Below are 16,174 nucleotides of genomic sequence, written 5' to 3'. Positions count from 1 at the left end.
GGCTCGAAAAGCAAGTTCCTTATAGAGGCTCTTAATAAAATCCTCAGCGTTAGATCAGACACATTTGCAGCCTGGTACAATAAAGGGTTTGGTCTCTATAGTTAACTTCACTGTCCATGACAACTGTACAAGGCAATCACTTTCTATACCCGTTTCATTTACCATTATCCCATTGTGTTGTGGTCTATTGCTGGATCCCTAGAGCTATACGACCTTATCAACAGTGGTTACAATGATCTGAACTTAAAACCCCCTAGAACAAAACAATTGTAAGGTTATAGCATTTAGGGTGTGTATTTCTACATTAGAAAGTTGCTAATTGTAGCTTAAAAGTAGGTAAAAGCTCATTTTAGAGGTAACTTTAGCTAGAGCTACTAGCATACAGTTCATGGTTTGTGTTAAGCTAACGTTAGCACATCGTTTGCTTATCAACATTAATACATGAATAATAAGATAAAGCAAAGAGGTGGCTTTTGATTTTGAACTGAAAACAATGATAAAAGAGCAGGACAGATAACCAAAAAACATTCATCTCAACAATGAGTTTAAAGATGCATAAACGCTCTTCAGAGCTGAATCTTTGTGGGTTTGTCAAAACAAGTGGCAACTTTCACATTACAGTCATTTGATCCGTTGTTAACAAAAGGAGGAAATAATAGACATGTGTAGCTTTAAGGCTTCGCCTGTCCTACTGTGGGAGACGTTCAAATTTCACTGGGCCATTACTTGTCAAACTATTTATAGACATACTGAACGACTGCAGACTATCCCTTACTTTTCATGGAGTTGTGAGATTACTAGCAGCCTTAAAATACTGATCCAACATGTATTCAAAGTTTGAGATCTATACAATACACAATGTTAGAATACATCCTTCCTTAACTACAACAGTACAAATCCTCTGTTAAGTCAAAGTTGTGCAGAAATAACACAATTAACTATGCATATTAATCCAATTCTAGCATAGCACATCCTTGCTGTTCACTGTCGGTGGTGAAACCTGCAAATTTAACTTTAATTCAACATGTTACACTCAATCAATCTTCATTAAATACAATTTAAACCAGCATTAGGAAAGCTGTCTGATTCAGTGTATATGGTACACTTGGGATGTACAGCAATTATCTTTCTAATAATAAATAGCAGTTATCCAAATGAGCCTGTCACTGCCCGTTGGAGCGAGAGGAGCTCGGATATTAATAGTTAACAACTGCTTGAAGAGTCCTGACACACAGTCTGAATCCCCTGTGGTATTCTGGTCGCTGTGTCTTTACTCACAGCGCTGCAAGCAATTCTCTCTATGCATGTCTGTATGTCACTATGAGGTGTGTACGTGTTTGCCGGTGCTCACATTTCAAAATCAGCATTTTTGCAGCAGTAAGCAGGGTCATTGTTGGCCAACTGCTTTGGAAAAGTCAGACATTTCAACATAGTTTAACTTTTTCACTGACTTGTCCTGTTAACGCAGTGTAAACTGACTTTGAATAACCAAAGCACAAATCAACCAATGAAATATATCAGTACTTACTACTAATATTAGTTTTGACACTTTACTTTCAGAGTAGTGTTCATAGATTTAAAATATATAACTTACACATGTTTTTAGCAAATGCAAGGCCCTAATGTCAGTTAAACAGAACCAAAACTCAAGAGTTAAAATGTATTTAAAGCTGATGAAAAGCAAGTTCCTCCAGTCGTGTAACATCTTACAAATGATATTTTTTATGAGGAACACCATGGTAAACAAATCAGAAGAAAAGCATGTTTAAAGATCACCAAGATAAAGACCCAACCATTGGTAACACCAATAACTTTATTTGAATTGTCATTTTGAACAATTGATACAGCCCTTTAACACAGGAATTTTACAATTTTCAAATTAGTAAAAAATATGATGTTTCCCTTATACAATATATGTATTCTCCACTTACCTATAATACTTCTCTTATATGAAAACACTGTTCTAATGCATGGTTATTTAAATGTTCTGTCGACCAGTTCTCCGCATCTTTAATTCTATGGTAACTTCTGACAGCATAAATATGTATGTCATAAATATTGACCACTTGGATGTAAAACAGTCGTAATTACTTTTTGGGAGAATTTCAAATATCCACTTACGTTAAGAGGTCAAAGAGAAGTAAACGTTTTCATGTGACAGCAACAGCTTTAAGATCTTTAACCAGTTCTGACTGGAGAACGCATCTTTTAAGAAATACTCTATATTATTCTCTATACTATCATTTGTGTACACGTTATGTTCACAAAAACCAAAGCCCTTTTTAAAAGTCAAATTAGTACTTATTAGAAGACTTCAATATGACAAAGTTAAAATCACAATTGTTGGATATATTAACTTCTTTTTGGTCTAACAACTCACGTCAGACCAAGTAATCAAAGTATCATCTTCAAGTATCTATAACATCCTGTTAATTAACACCATTAATCAAAATGAAGTTTGGTTAAACACACCAGTAACACCATCAACCAGTGGAAATCAAATCAAGTACCGACAGATAAGATGATTGAAATACGCTGCACAGATCTCAGCACACCATGCAGAGTCTGGTGAGATCAGACTGTATTTATCCAACTCCCATCTCTTCCCTTTATTTGTCCGAGAGCCCTTTTTCTACACCTCTCCATTTCCACACAAACAAGAGAACCCATAAGGCTGGGAATGTGATTCGTGTGCGATCAGATCCTCGAGAGTGCTCTTAACACCAAATCAACAACAGTGTGAGATTCAAGACATTTGAGAGATAACAGTATTGTGCCATAATTACTGTTTCCTGTAAGGTAGAGTCGGTTTTTAAGGTTTAATTTAGCTAAGGAAAGTGCATAAAACCCACAAACCAACCGCCTGTGCTAACTTCGCTTTGTAGTGGAGGTTGTGAGGAAGCCCAGTGTGTCTTATTCACAGTTTAAGCAGGTATTCAGCAAACAATGGCAAAGTGGAGCCAGTGAGAGGATGAAGTACCGTCCAGTTTGAGTAATATATCCATGAGTTATAATACTTATCTTAAGTCCAGCACTGCAGTGGATTCTAATCCCTTAAGATGACTTTGAAAACATTGACGGTCATTTTGGTCAAAACAGAAGAGCATCTACCAGAAGAGCATCGATTGCATTGCCTTGCCAGATGACGCAGCTTTGAGGCAGAGTTGGACTGTGCCAAACTTTTTTTTTGTTTTGTATTTTACAGGTTTCTGTGGAACCTCTGCTGCGTAAATGCACTTTAAAAAAATGCAGTATCAAGTCTCTAACGAGGCCTTAATGAGCGTCTTAGTAACACTGCCGAGATGCAGGTAACACACTGACTAATGTCTGCTTGGAAAATTGACAAATTAGGTGGAAAAAATGTAATTTAAAATGTCAGGCATGGTTCAAGTTTCTGCTGGACAATCTTCATTAACCAAAGAGTCAATGGAAATCACTGTCTGCTAAAAAGCTTACAATACAGTTGAACTTAAGTTGGCATATTACTGATTTGAAGAAAATTGACCTCAACACTGCTATGGTCTTTAAGGGGTTGTATTTTAGCACTGAAATAGCAGACATTCAAAGGGTTCCTCTATTTCAACACTAAATATTAGTTCATACTTACGATAGCAAACCAAAAATCTGTTAAAAAACAAAAGCCACTCCCTTCTACAGTGTTAGGTAAGACTGGACTTCAAGCTTATACGTTTTAAAGTAAACATTTTCATCTTTAGAGCTATTTGATAAAAGATCAATAGAAGCATGTTTGCGGAGAGGTACGGGTTAAGTCCTACACCCTGAGCTTTGGGTCTGTTCTGGGTACTGAGCATGGCGTTGGCAAACCGGGTCTCAGAGCGAAGCAAAGTGCTGGGGCAGCAGGCTGTGGGCGAGGCAGGGCTGAGGGCTAGCGCAGGCACTACTGCTCACACTGGACCCAGGACTGGATGAAACCGGCAGGCTGGAGACTGAAGAAGTCTCCCTGTCTGAACCGTCATCTTCTTCAACGTGCTGGGAGCGGTTCTGATGGGTGACCACCACCCTGGAGGGGAAGACAGAAGAGGGGAGCAGGAAGAAAGTCTAGTTGGTTTAGTGTGTAGTGCGTACATACATTAAAATAACTCTAAAATTGTGTTTCAAGTGAGTGTTAAGTTTGACATATATTATAATTTCATCAGAATGGTCTGTATTCCTCTCCCTGTATCTCTTTAGGATCTATTTAAGGTTGCTGTTGTTGGTTGCACCTTGATCTGGATGGGATGATGAGGTCTTGTTTGCCGGGTTCAAACATCGAGATGTAGCTACTCTTGGACCACTAGGAGAACACAAAGACACAGCCACAGAGACAAATATTTTAAATAAAATCACTGATAATAAATACATATCGCTCTCCTCATTTATTTAGACATGTATTTGATGTTTCAAAGTCCCTCACCATATGAGCAGGGTCATTGGTTCCCAGATGAACTCCTTTCTCGCAGAGAGTTGACAGCAGACCGATACCTGCACAAAAAGAAGGAACAAAGAATGCAAAATATCTGGATTAACTCTCGATAGACCCGTAATCAATAGAAAATGTGTTTGATACTTTTTTTTTCTTCGTTGGAAGAAACCAGAGCAAAGAGTCTAGCTCCGCTTTGAACCAGAGGTTGCAAAGCAAGGTTGGTTGCACGAACAAAGACACTCGTACAGTATCACGTTTGGTTGCGCCATCTCGTTGTCTTGTGTTTGTGTTTCTTGAAAAACAGAACCAGCGTGGTGTGAAAAGTGAAAGAGGAGTGCCGCCAAGGACATGCTTCCACTCAGTACCGTTCGAGAAGCCTGGTTATAAAAATCTCCTTCACGTTCTTCACGAGACAAATGTTAAGTGTTCATTTGTGATTTTAAACTTATGTTAATATTCATTTATTTGAGTGTTTTCCATGGTTGTGTTGACATTTCTTTTCCCTGTCTGCCTTGATAACTGAGGTGATTAAATTAGAGGAAGGTTAAGTTTAAAATAAAAATGTTTAAATTTTGTATATTTTTATCCTGGTCCTTATTTTAAATAGGTCATAAAAATGATCAATAATTATCGACATCGACCGATATCATACAGTTTTCAGCCATATCGCCCAGCCCTAATAGCAGTGTCAGTGTTTTTCTCGGTCCTTTCTGCTTAAAAACACACATGAGACTCGCAGCTCCTGTGTCTCCTCATTAATCTCCCTCTCTGGTCGGATGGTGGGCAGTATTGATGCACTGAATGCGGTGAATTTATCCAACACCCATACCCTTTGTCCTGTTGTTCCAGTACTTCCGCTCCCATTGGTCGAGCAGTACGTTGAGGTATCTGGGACACTCGAAGAAGCGAAGGTAGCGGGACGACGACTGTGATGGGAAGATTCGCTGAAACTGTCCGGCCCGAGACAGCTCGTCTTCACTCTCGGTGAGCATACACACGTCCTCTGGTGTCAAGACATCTAACACTGTAGAGAGGAAGTCCTGACAGAGACACAAGACAGACACAGCTTTAATTCATATTTTTAATGTAACAAAATAACATTCTCTTCCTCCGATTTTCTTCTATTCACTTTCTTGTACCAATTTGAACTGAATCTAAATGTATTACCTGGTCGGCGTAGCGCTGGGTGAGGTAAAAGGCCCGTTTGACTTTCTCATCGGCAGACAGATCAGGTTTGGTCCTTTCTCTGTTTCCTCCACACAGGCTACATACACATTTATGTATTAATACATATACACACACACACACACACACAATCACACACACACAATCACACAATCACACAATCACACACACACACACACACACACACACACACACACACACACACACACACACACACACACACACACACACACACACACACACACACACACACACACACACACACACACACACACACACACACACACACACACACACACACACACACAAAGAGAGGCGTTGATTAAATTCAAGGTCTTTTTATAAGGCTGTTGTTCAAATTGGAGGAAATTATATTGACAACAAGAAGTAACTAGTTTCCTCTCAGTCACAGTGCCTCCTCCCTACCTGGTTGTGGAGCTGGAGGCACTACTGCAGGGGGTGAGCACGTCATCTTTCTGGGGAATACGGAAGCCAGCCAAGTTCAGAAGGTCCCTGATCATCTGACCTTTAACTGCGACATCCAGCGCTGTGTTGGAATGAAGACTGGAGCAGAAACTCGACAGTTACAAGATGTAGTTTGAAAACCGTGTTTTTATAAACCTGTGTTTATGTGTGTGCATATTACCTTGGTGATATGTTGACCTCCAGGATCCAGGGTTTGAGCTTCTCATCGAGCATGATGTCGAAGCCGAAGAGCTCGTGGCAGCTGTAAGGTGTCCGGACGTGCATCTTCAGCAGACTGTTAACGTACGGTTCGGACCTGATAACCAAAACACAGGAGATTATGTCCAAATCATAATCATTTCAAAATTCCAACTTTTAAAGCAGACTTTCCTGCAACTTGTTACATTCTCCTCTACAGCCTGGATTAAACAAAGGTTCCTCTGAGACTGGATTGTGAGAGTAACGTTAAAAAACACACAGACTTACAGAATCCTTTGTTATATCTAAAATATAGTAATCTAAATAAAAAGAGTTCACTGTCACTGCGATAATAACACTGTATGAAATGGCACTGTTTAAAAACTATTTAAATGTAGTATTTCATAAACATTTTTAAATAAAAAAAGGTTGCATTCAAAGTATTGCACATTAGACATTTTTCAGTTTCCTCTTGTGCCTATGCAGTCAAGAATTGGTTTTTACCTGCAGATCTTTTCACTGCTTTAATTCTTGATTGTGTTTGCTCTTTTTAAAGTGATAATGATCAAAATTAATAATATTATTTTTATTCCTAACGCCTGTGCTTTAACCGTTAATAGCCCGAGGCTGGATACTGCGTTAGTATTAGTGCATCAAATAAATTAAATTTGAAATAAATACGTGAAGAACAATTTAAACGGCCCAGCATTGACATTCCGGATTTGGCAAACTTACGCAATGATTGTTTTGATCACTATGTCTTTGATCTTCTCCCAGATCAGAGTAGTGTTGACTCCTTTGGAACCCAGATACTGCCACAAGGCTTTCAACGCCCTGAAAAAAAAAATAGAATATTTATTCATCATAATGTATAGCATATACAGGTGTATAAAATAGTAACCAAGATGTACGCACAAATGCGTTTGATTTTTACAAACCATTTGTGCCCCTGGCAGGCCTTGTCATCGCTGTTGCTCTGGTACTCAGAGTTTTTCTTGTTGACGCTGTAGTTGGTCAGATGCATGAACTTGTTACCCAGAGTCTTCATGGAAGACGAATACCTGAAGAGAAGAAACACACACTTGGATTTAAACATAATACGCCTTCTATCGTCAGCTTTTTTCAAGTCTCCGAGATATTTAAATGTCAAACCAGCCACTTTGATTTGATCATATTTGTCATACTACACATCCTATTACCTTTTCCTGCTTCAATGACAGATTTGCACCTTGAGCATAAATTATTTCCATTTTACATAAACTATCCTACAGTATCTGGCCTTGTTGTCACTGTGATGGATGTGATGAAAACTGACTTGCAGCTGGCGAATCGAACCAGTCCATCAGAGAAAATGTAAACTCTGAGCGGGTCGTAGGATGACACGTAGACGTAGATCCGCAGGTCAAACTTGTTCCCGCTGATGAGGTAGGGCTTGTGAAGGTACCTGCCAAACACAACCAGGAAGAAAACGTTTTATTCTAAAGAATCATTTAGTGTGACGTTCTTGAAAATACTCTCAAGTTTCAAACTATTAGTGGTTTATTCTGGCCTACTTACTTCTGGACCAGCAGTGGTCTCTTGCGGGGCAACTGGCCCCATCTGTGGATGACCTGGATACCGATTCCTCGCGCTGAAGCAGGCTATCAAAGAGGAGAGAAGAAAGACAGAATTTAACAAACAAAAACACACATTTTCTTAAACTTTACAAATGTGTTTCTTAAGCAATAAGATCTGAAAGCCTAACACAGTAAACTAACCAAATGTGTATCTATGTGAAAGCAGAACATACGGGTTTGATGATCCATTTCTGCCGGGAGCCAACGTCCTCCCAGGCCTTGCGTAGCAGCTTGATGTCCTGAGGAAGGACGAAGGTGCGGGGGAAAAAGCTGAACTCTTGTTTGCCGAAGCGAGCCTGCATCTTGGACAGGTTCCTCCACAGCCGGTCCTTTCTGCCGATCTGAAACGTTCCCGGGAAGTGGTTCAACTAGGACAAAGGGAAATAAAATAAACAAATTAATCTTTTTTGGACAGAAGAACTAAAAGCAATTTCATAATTACACTTAAGATAAAAAGCACAGCTGCCCAAAAATCTCTTATACCATGAATAAATCATCGATAATTGACAACTCAAACCTTAACCTCTTGATTATTATATACATTTAATAAATACTGTTTCTCACCTTCTGGTGCTCTGCGAGAGCCTTGAAGCCAGGGGACTTCATGTGGTGTCCCCAGCAGCCCAACCAGTCATGGCTTTCTAATAAACAACAGAGGGACACACATTTGAATTACTCCAATGTTACATGCTTTTAGGAGACAATAAACTAGAAAACATTAGAGTTTTTACGAGAGATAGGAAACCAGGTCCGTTTAAACACATGTGATGACTTACTTTTCGTAGCCTTGAAGTGGGACCTGCCGATGGTGTGTTTGACAATATTTGGAGTGACGTTGCTTATCTTCCATTTTAACAGTCGTCTTTGTTCAGCTGGCAGCAGTTCCACTGAGGATCACACAGCACGACAGTGTACACACTTATAACTTGGTTTTTCTAAATATAAATACACATTGTGCGTACATATGTACATTTAAACACTGAAATGGTTCACAGCACATACGATATGATCGTCGATACTTTGGGATAGGATGTAAACTTTCAGTAACATTTCTTAATAAAACAGCACTCGCATTTGAAGAAAAAGAAGATAATCCCCAACACGTATCATACTTATAGCTACTAAATCAAAACAGACGTGCTGGTCCTCACCTTTCTCATTGGCAGTGCTGAAGTACAGTGTTGGGGGGATTTGAGGGAAAAAACTGGGAACCAATGCTGGCCTCTCCTCTCGTTCATCGTCCGCCTCCAATGACATCTGCTCCTCAACACTGAGAGAAAAAGGGAGGGAGAATGATAAATCATAACATGACTGTTCAAAACTAAACGGAGAAGGTGGCATTGTGATGGTGATCAGAAACGTCTGATAAACCCAAAACAATTTTAAGAAAGCCATCTCGTCTCAAAAGAGGAGCTTCATTTCAACCAATACACCAACAACAGTGACTGAGGAATATGTGTTGTAAAGGGACATCAGTGTCGGTAATGAAGTGTAAACTCAATAAACACATAAATGACTATATCTAGAATGATTGCTTCTGTTTCCTGCTGAAGTCAGCCCAGTTCCTGCTCTTTCAGCACCACAGCTCGTCTTACCTTGTCACATTTTAAACGAGCTAATTGCTCACAACAAAATTAAAAAGTAATGCGGCTTGAGTTACGATCGCTCGCAGAGGTTGGCATCTAGTCACCACTCAAGCAGAGTGTGGAATGGATTGATGACCGTTTGCACTATCCGCTAGTAACATGACGCTTGTGTGAATCTGGTGTAGGAGACTCCACACAGAGTCGAGACATATGAAGAAGGCTTTCTAGAAGGACACTGTTTGATCCAACTTTAAGGATTGGTATTAATAGAGACTAAAACATTTAGCCAGGAGAGCAAATTAAGACAGTTAACCTCCACAAAATAACACCGGAGCAAGATGACAGCCCGTTGTATCAGTGACACGGTATTTTACACAGCTGTTAAGTATTTTTTCTCACACAGAGTTGCAAGTACGCAAAACACTGGCAGATTCCTAACTTCTTTTTTTTTTTTTACATAACACCAATTTTGCATCTGATAAATGCAAAACAATGTGTAAAAAATAAATACACTCACATGACAGTCATATAGGAAGAAAGGAAAGATGGATCAAGAAACGCGATGATGTTTTCCTCTGGGAGATCTTTAAATAAAGTCCTTCTACCATCAATTGGTATACATCTGCATAACAGCTGTACTAGGCCAACTTAACACTATACTAGAGATACAGGTGCTTTAGCTTAGGAAAGGGTGTAGAGTTGATGGGGTGTATGCAAATGAGCACAAACAAAATCAGCTGGTTGGGTGGAAAAAAAGGTGACAATAGTGGTCCCTATCCAGGCTGTTTTCACAGAGAATCAGCTCCGAGTCTTTGGTAGGGAGTTCTATTGTCGAGGCCATCAATGTGGAGAACAAAATGATCCACAACGCTGCAGACCTTTCCACCACGCTCTGCTGCTTTCAGCCTCTTTCAACCATTGCAATGAGAGAGAATGAGAGAGAGAGAGAAAGAGTCCACAGGATCAGATGGATTTAGCTTTATTCCATGTAAGGAGACCAAATAAAATCCGGGTTTGGATGTTGGGAGGTCCAAGGAAGGGCATGGACATTTTGGAGTTGCTTATGCAGGAAAACTCTTCTAAACCTAAATAAATTATCATTGTCTTGACAAAAAATGGTTTAAAAAAGGTACACTACATACTGAGAAACATGGTTGTTATTGATAGATATAATTTTATCTGACCAAAAGTTATTTAAATGACAATAATTAAACCTGATGGAGGCTTGAGAAGCACTGTATGCAAATTCATGCAGAAGGTATACGATTTGAATCATTTGCATGGCTGCCGACAATGATTGCTGCTTCACTTCAGGTACACACTTCAGAACCACAAGAAGGAAGAAAAGGACTAAGCTAAATGAAAGAGCAAGCATGACAAAACTGACCCCCTCAGAGTCAGTTTGGATTCAGACTTTAGAGAAAAAGAGGGCTATTGGCTCCGAGAGAAATGAAAAAAGACGTGTCCGGATACAGTCCAAAAACACATTTTCATTGTGTGATGAGTGAGTGATGAGTGAGTGAGGTTATAGAGTGCATCTTACCCAGAAAGTAGTGCGATGGATGCTTTTGACGAGGTGCAAGCGATGGACGAACAGTCGGAATTATCTGAAGAGAAAGCAAGACAACTAAAATCAGTGGTTTAAAGAAATAAAGCAAACTGTCTGATGACTGACTGCAGCTTAAGAATGAGGAAGTACTCACAGTGTGTAGTCTGTGTGTGTGCGTGTGTGTGTGTGTGTGTGTGTGTGTGTGTGTGTGTGTGTGTGTGTGTGTGTGTGTGTGTGTACATCTCCTGGGCACTTAAAGAGCCAATCATTTTACTTTCTTTTAAGTGTTATTTCTTCTTCATTATGTTCTTTCTTTGTTGTTCCACTCTTCTCCTCATATGGTCCTTTGCTACGAGCTCCTTTCCTCCCAACCTTTCCTTTCGGGATGTCCTCCTTTAACCTCATCTATATCCTCCCCCTTTTTATTTCCCTCCTCTCTCTTCCTTGTTTCTTTTATTGGCGTGTGTGTGTATGTGTATTTAACATCTTACCATCATCACTACAGTCATTTTCCAGCTCGTCATCAACCAGCTCCTCTTCAGCTCCATCCAGCTGCATAACACAATCCTGGCTGGAAACAATTAATATAAGGTGAGCTATAGAGAGTGAAAAAAGCTTATAAAAAACAGCATTTAGTGATTGAGAAGCAGCTATTAGATGCCCACCCAGATGGTTCAGTCTCTCCAACCGGGCCCTCTTCTGTCGGTGAGGGTGAGGAAGGGAGTGGAGATGACGTAGAGACCGGCGGTCCCTGCCTCGTTATGTGGATGGCAGAGATCTGAGATGTCACAGAGCCCACCATGGCTCCTGCGGGACTGGAGGCCACAGCTAAGAGGAAAAGAACATACAACCTTACAGTCATAAAGGGAGGGGAGCCATATAACACACACTGTTCTCTGTTTCGGCTGGAAAAACTATTTAAACATTGAATTTGTTATCAAAATAGTTGCCAATTGTATTGTATTATGCCTATTCATTTCAGCTCAACAGAAGATTCAATAACCAGACAATGTACCATTCTCTAGTATATTTCCCAGTAAAGTAATAATTCTGATTACCTGTGATGGCATTCGGTAGTGTCCTCTGCTCCTCCTGAGCGGCACTGACATTGGCACTGAGCACAGTTGGCATGGGGCTGTTTGGAAAGGGACTGGCTGCTGCAGGGCTGATACTTCTGCATGTGGGCAAGCATCTTCCCTGTGGACATTGACTGCCTGTGGCCTGCTTGTTTCGCTCTACTAATACTACCGTTTTGAGCTTGCAGTTTGTCGTTGCTACCACTATTGCTGGAGGACCACCTATTACCTGCAGCTGATTGTTTAAAGCACTTATTGTGCAACTGTTTTGTGTCGGACTGCATATTTTTGATTTTGCAGATTGGCTCCGTCTTGTAGTTGTTGTTTCTCCTCTGCTTCTTATTTCTACTTTTGTGCCGTTGGTGCTGGAGGCATCATTTCCCAATGCTGCCCCCTGATGTTCACAGAGAGAGAGGCATAGAGGAGGCACTGTTGGTAGGGAGGAACAGTCTGCAGCCTGAGACTAAGAAGACAAAACAAGGAAAGGTCAGATGTGGAGTAGGAGGCAGTATGTGGATGTATATAGATCTTCCCAAATGTAAAGAATTCTGAAAGCTCTTCATGCATTTGATTTGAAAAGCAGTGAAAAAAACTTGTCACAAGTCTGTAATTAAAGTTGTTTCTATACTACAACTCTTGAGAGACGTTACTTCAATACTCACCATCTTCTTGTCAGTTTTCTGCAGAGTGGACTGTCCTTTTATAAACAGGTCTTGATGACAAGCTGAGGAAAGAGGCTCCGAACCTGACAGCCCATCCCCTGTGGCAGTCGTTCTTCTGCTCACTGCTAAACCGTGTGCAGTTTCAGAGGCTTGGAACGACATACATTTCTGCATGTTGCCTGTTGGGTTAACATTTAATCCAAGTTGACAGTCACTCTTGGGGAATGAGGAAGTGGCACTGGTCTCTTTGAGGCTGCTAGCAGATTGCTTCAGTCCTGTTGCCAGTACCTGGTTTGGGTTTTTAATCCCATTAAGTTGTTGCGGCAGGTTATCAGATCCATCTGGCACAGTGGTGAATTGGCTAAGGGTGGTTTCACTCTCATTCCCATTCTCTACTACAGAAACCATAGACGCTGTTGTCCGCCTCAAGGGGGAAGCAGATGAGGCAACATTAGAGGAGAGATGTTTGGCTTGTTCACTTCTCCTGGAGAGCTCTAGGGAAGGCTGATTAAAAGGCACTTTAGTAGCAACACCTGTCTTGGCATTTGTACTGACAGAAGTTGTAGAGGTGGGACTATCGGCATTGGAGGAAGCCCGAAGCCTTGCCCCACCCCAGTGGGATGACTGGTTGGTTGGCATGGCACAATTCGACGAAGATGCAGTTATTTCCAAAGGGCTATATTAATAGAATAACAATCGCAACAATAACAAAGCCTAAGATGAAGGGAGGGTCTCTTCCTGGTTTTCTCTTGGTAACTTCGAGTGGCTCTTCTGTAGGAGTGACTTTGGAGATGTCAGCTCCAGTGGAATGGAGTTGTTAATTTTCTGTAGGTCACCGTAGATTGCCAAAAAGTTCTTGATAAATCCTCACCAACAGTAAACATGCCTGCAGCCACAGATAAAGTGACAGCAGCACAAAACGTGGGCCCAGCACCTGTGGTTCAGATCAGCAGGACAACTCTTCGTAGCGATGCAGGGTTCTAAGCCTTCATGTGAGGAAGACAAGCAGGCACATAAGGCAAAGTGGTTCCAACTCTAATTCAGCAGTCACACTAAGCGTTTGATATACAAAGAGGACAAATCACGGAGTCTTGAGGACATTGCTGATGCAGCCAGAACCAGTTTCAACTCCTTTTCTCAACAACTCTAGTGATGAAACATATGCTTCACGCTGTTTAAGACTGCATACTTGGCATACTCCAACAAGGTGTCAGGTCTCAGAAGAGAGTGGTACCCTCGGAGGTCTCATTTTTTCCTCAGTTGATTCACAGGAGGCAATAAACCACTGGAAGTAAAAACAAAAGGAGCAGTCAGTTTTGTCCTGACATGATGAAAGACCATAATCAGAAGAAATCATGTTAATGTTCACCATTTGTATGGAAAAAAAGTCAATAAAAACATGTTCAGCAAACAAACAACTGTTAAATGTGCTATTCCTTCACCAGCTGTTTAAAACCCTTTTTTTTCAAGAAGTAGACAGGTAGAACAAGGATGTCATCATAGCGCCCAAGTTAAACTTTGAGGAAGAAGATGAGAAGTCCTGCTGTCAATTCGAATGCCCTTATGTGTGAAAACCTAAAAAGTGATTGACTTTTATTGAGTAATATGAAGAAGACGCCGAAACCATTGAAAACACAGCTGTGTGAGCTAGCTATCTGAGTAAGCTAGCCCGTATCACTTAAGCTAGACATTCTACCGACAGTATGATTACGGATGCTACCAGTAGTTTGTCATATATCCTTAATAATGTTTCGTCAGGTCTCTTGACAGCAGGCCCCGTACTGTGGGCTGAAAGCACTGTTGTCATGTCCTGGAAAGCAGAGCAGTCTCACGTGTGTGCATTTCCAGGACACGCCGCTTCATGCTTAGCTGAACATTAGCCAACGGGCAAACAAACTAACTTACAAGTCTGCTAAGATTATATGAAAAAACAATAACGTTAGCAGAGGCAACACTTACTTTAAACACCACGTTTCCATTACAACAGCACACCTTTTATTTCGTTGTTATAGAACGCACATGCCGGCTAATGATGCTAGTTTGTGTCCGTTTCTTAGCTTAGCAACAACGGCCAACACAACAACCAACTGTCATTGGTTGTATGAAAGGAAACCTCTCGACATAGTCAATAAAAACATTAAAACACAGCCTTGCTATCAGTTTATGAATATACATCCGTACCTACTTCGTCCCCTGTAGTGTCCCTAACATGTTTGTTGCGCTGGTCTTTCGGGGAGCCTCCCGTCAGAGGGTCTTACATTGCAGTGGTGAGCTGAAAAGTGCAAGTGGAACATCATGGCCGAAGATCGTCTACTATGAGAAGAGAGCCACTCCTGATTCAGAATCACAGCTCCCTCCACTTGCTGTCTGCACCTGTCCATGTTAATATTTTAGAAGGTCCTTAAACAATAAATGTATTCTTTCTAATAGTTATTGTCTTGAATTGAAATGTCAGGCGGAACCTCTAAAGATGCACATTTCGCTGTCAAGGGGGTAACCTCCAGAGTTGAAAAGTAATTAGCCTACATTTACTCGAGTATTTTTTTAAAAAGTAAGTAATTTATGCTTTAATCCACTTATTCATTAAATACTACTACATTTCAGAGGGAAATATTGTAGTTTTTACTCTAGGCCTATGCATTTAATCAACACGAGAAGTTGCTGGTTACATTTTTCAATACAAAAAACGTATGTTTTTATGATGCAATAGGTTACTGCCAAAGACTTGAAGTGCTTCTTAGACAAATTAAACAATCAAACAATGCTTAGAGATATATTCATTTCTATGTTTTGGTCAGTAAATCTTTGCAAAGCATTTTATTTTTCTTAACTCAAACTGAGAAAATGTGATGTTGGTTGGTTTTCAGCCCCAGGTTTGTCTGTACTCGTGTTCACCACTAGAGGGCTCATTGGAGCGGAGACCTATAAAAACAAACCTCTGTCCTCGCCTCCCTTCTTGCTCCTCTGGATGCCCTGTTTCTCCTCTTTTATTATGTCCCATTTTATATTTGATCAGTTCCATTTTTGCATCCCTCTCTCTATTCCTTTCACATTTTTTCTTAAATGATCTTCCTCTTCTCTTTCCAATCACTATCTCTCTTTTTTCCACCCTTCCCTCTTATTCTCACTTGCTTCTCATTGTCTTTCCTATTTTCACCCATCCCTTTCTTTTCCTCTCCTCCAATCTTTCTTCTTTCATCCCCCTTTTCTATTCTTTTCATTTCCCTAGTGGGTTTCCTCTTCTCTCCTTATGTTCTTACCTTCCTCCATATCCAACCTCCTAACTTTTACTTTCCTCTTCTTCTCCTGTCCGTCCCTTTTCCTACCCTCCCTCTACTGTCTTTTCCCCCCATTTACTTCGTTCCTCTAATCTTTTCAATCCCTCTCACCTTTCATTTCCTCCTCTCTCCCTAT

The 16,174-nt window shown here is 40.6% G+C and overlaps 1 protein-coding gene across 3 annotated transcripts; it reads right to left on the bottom strand.

Annotated features, from left to right (window-relative positions):
• Nucleotides 1-1,812: 1,812 nt before the first annotated feature.
• On the bottom strand, nucleotides 1,813-15,066 carry ttll4 (tubulin tyrosine ligase-like family, member 4). Of its 3 annotated transcripts, none has more exons than XM_063888191.1 (21): nucleotides 14,942-15,066; nucleotides 12,761-14,045; nucleotides 12,081-12,561; nucleotides 11,688-11,850; nucleotides 11,514-11,593; nucleotides 11,017-11,080; nucleotides 9,039-9,157; nucleotides 8,664-8,774; nucleotides 8,452-8,528; nucleotides 8,061-8,255; nucleotides 7,829-7,911; nucleotides 7,587-7,715; nucleotides 7,210-7,332; nucleotides 7,007-7,105; nucleotides 6,255-6,389; nucleotides 6,035-6,172; nucleotides 5,591-5,687; nucleotides 5,253-5,463; nucleotides 4,415-4,482; nucleotides 4,224-4,294; nucleotides 1,813-4,021 (listed from the first exon to the last, which is right to left on the bottom strand). In XM_063888191.1, the coding sequence occupies exons 2-21, from the start codon at nucleotides 13,397-13,399 to the stop codon at nucleotides 3,832-3,834; spliced, it is 3,273 nt and encodes a 1,090-aa protein (XP_063744261.1). In that variant the 5' UTR covers nucleotides 13,400-14,045; nucleotides 14,942-15,066; the 3' UTR covers nucleotides 1,813-3,831. The 3 variants fall into 3 exon arrangements, with proteins under 3 accessions (XP_063744261.1, XP_063744259.1, XP_063744262.1); XM_063888189.1 differs by having other exon boundaries at nucleotides 14,946-15,058; XM_063888192.1 differs by lacking the exons at nucleotides 11,017-11,080; nucleotides 11,514-11,593; nucleotides 11,688-11,850; ... (1 more) ...; nucleotides 12,761-14,045; nucleotides 14,942-15,066 and adding an exon at nucleotides 9,991-10,149 and having other exon boundaries at nucleotides 1,814-4,021.
• Nucleotides 15,067-16,174: the final 1,108 nt, after the last annotated feature.

This window comes from Eleginops maclovinus, chromosome 7, assembly GCF_036324505.1.
Source record: "Eleginops maclovinus isolate JMC-PN-2008 ecotype Puerto Natales chromosome 7, JC_Emac_rtc_rv5, whole genome shotgun sequence".
NCBI lineage: Eukaryota > Metazoa > Chordata > Actinopteri > Perciformes > Eleginopidae > Eleginops > Eleginops maclovinus.
This window is presented reverse-complemented; position numbering and strand designations above follow the sequence as displayed.

Coding starts and splice junctions, on each gene's coding strand:
- ttll4 (XM_063888191.1), bottom strand. CDS start 13,399: ATGCCAACCAACCAGTCATCCCACTGGGGTGGGGCAAGGCTTCGGGCT. Junction 8,775..9,038: donor CAGCACTGCCAATGAGAAAG/GTGAGGACCAGC, acceptor TGTGATCCTCAG/TGGAACTGCTGCCAGCTGAA. Junction 6,173..6,254: donor GAGGTCAACATATCACCAAG/GTAATATGCACA, acceptor TTTCTGCTCCAG/TCTTCATTCCAACACAGCGC.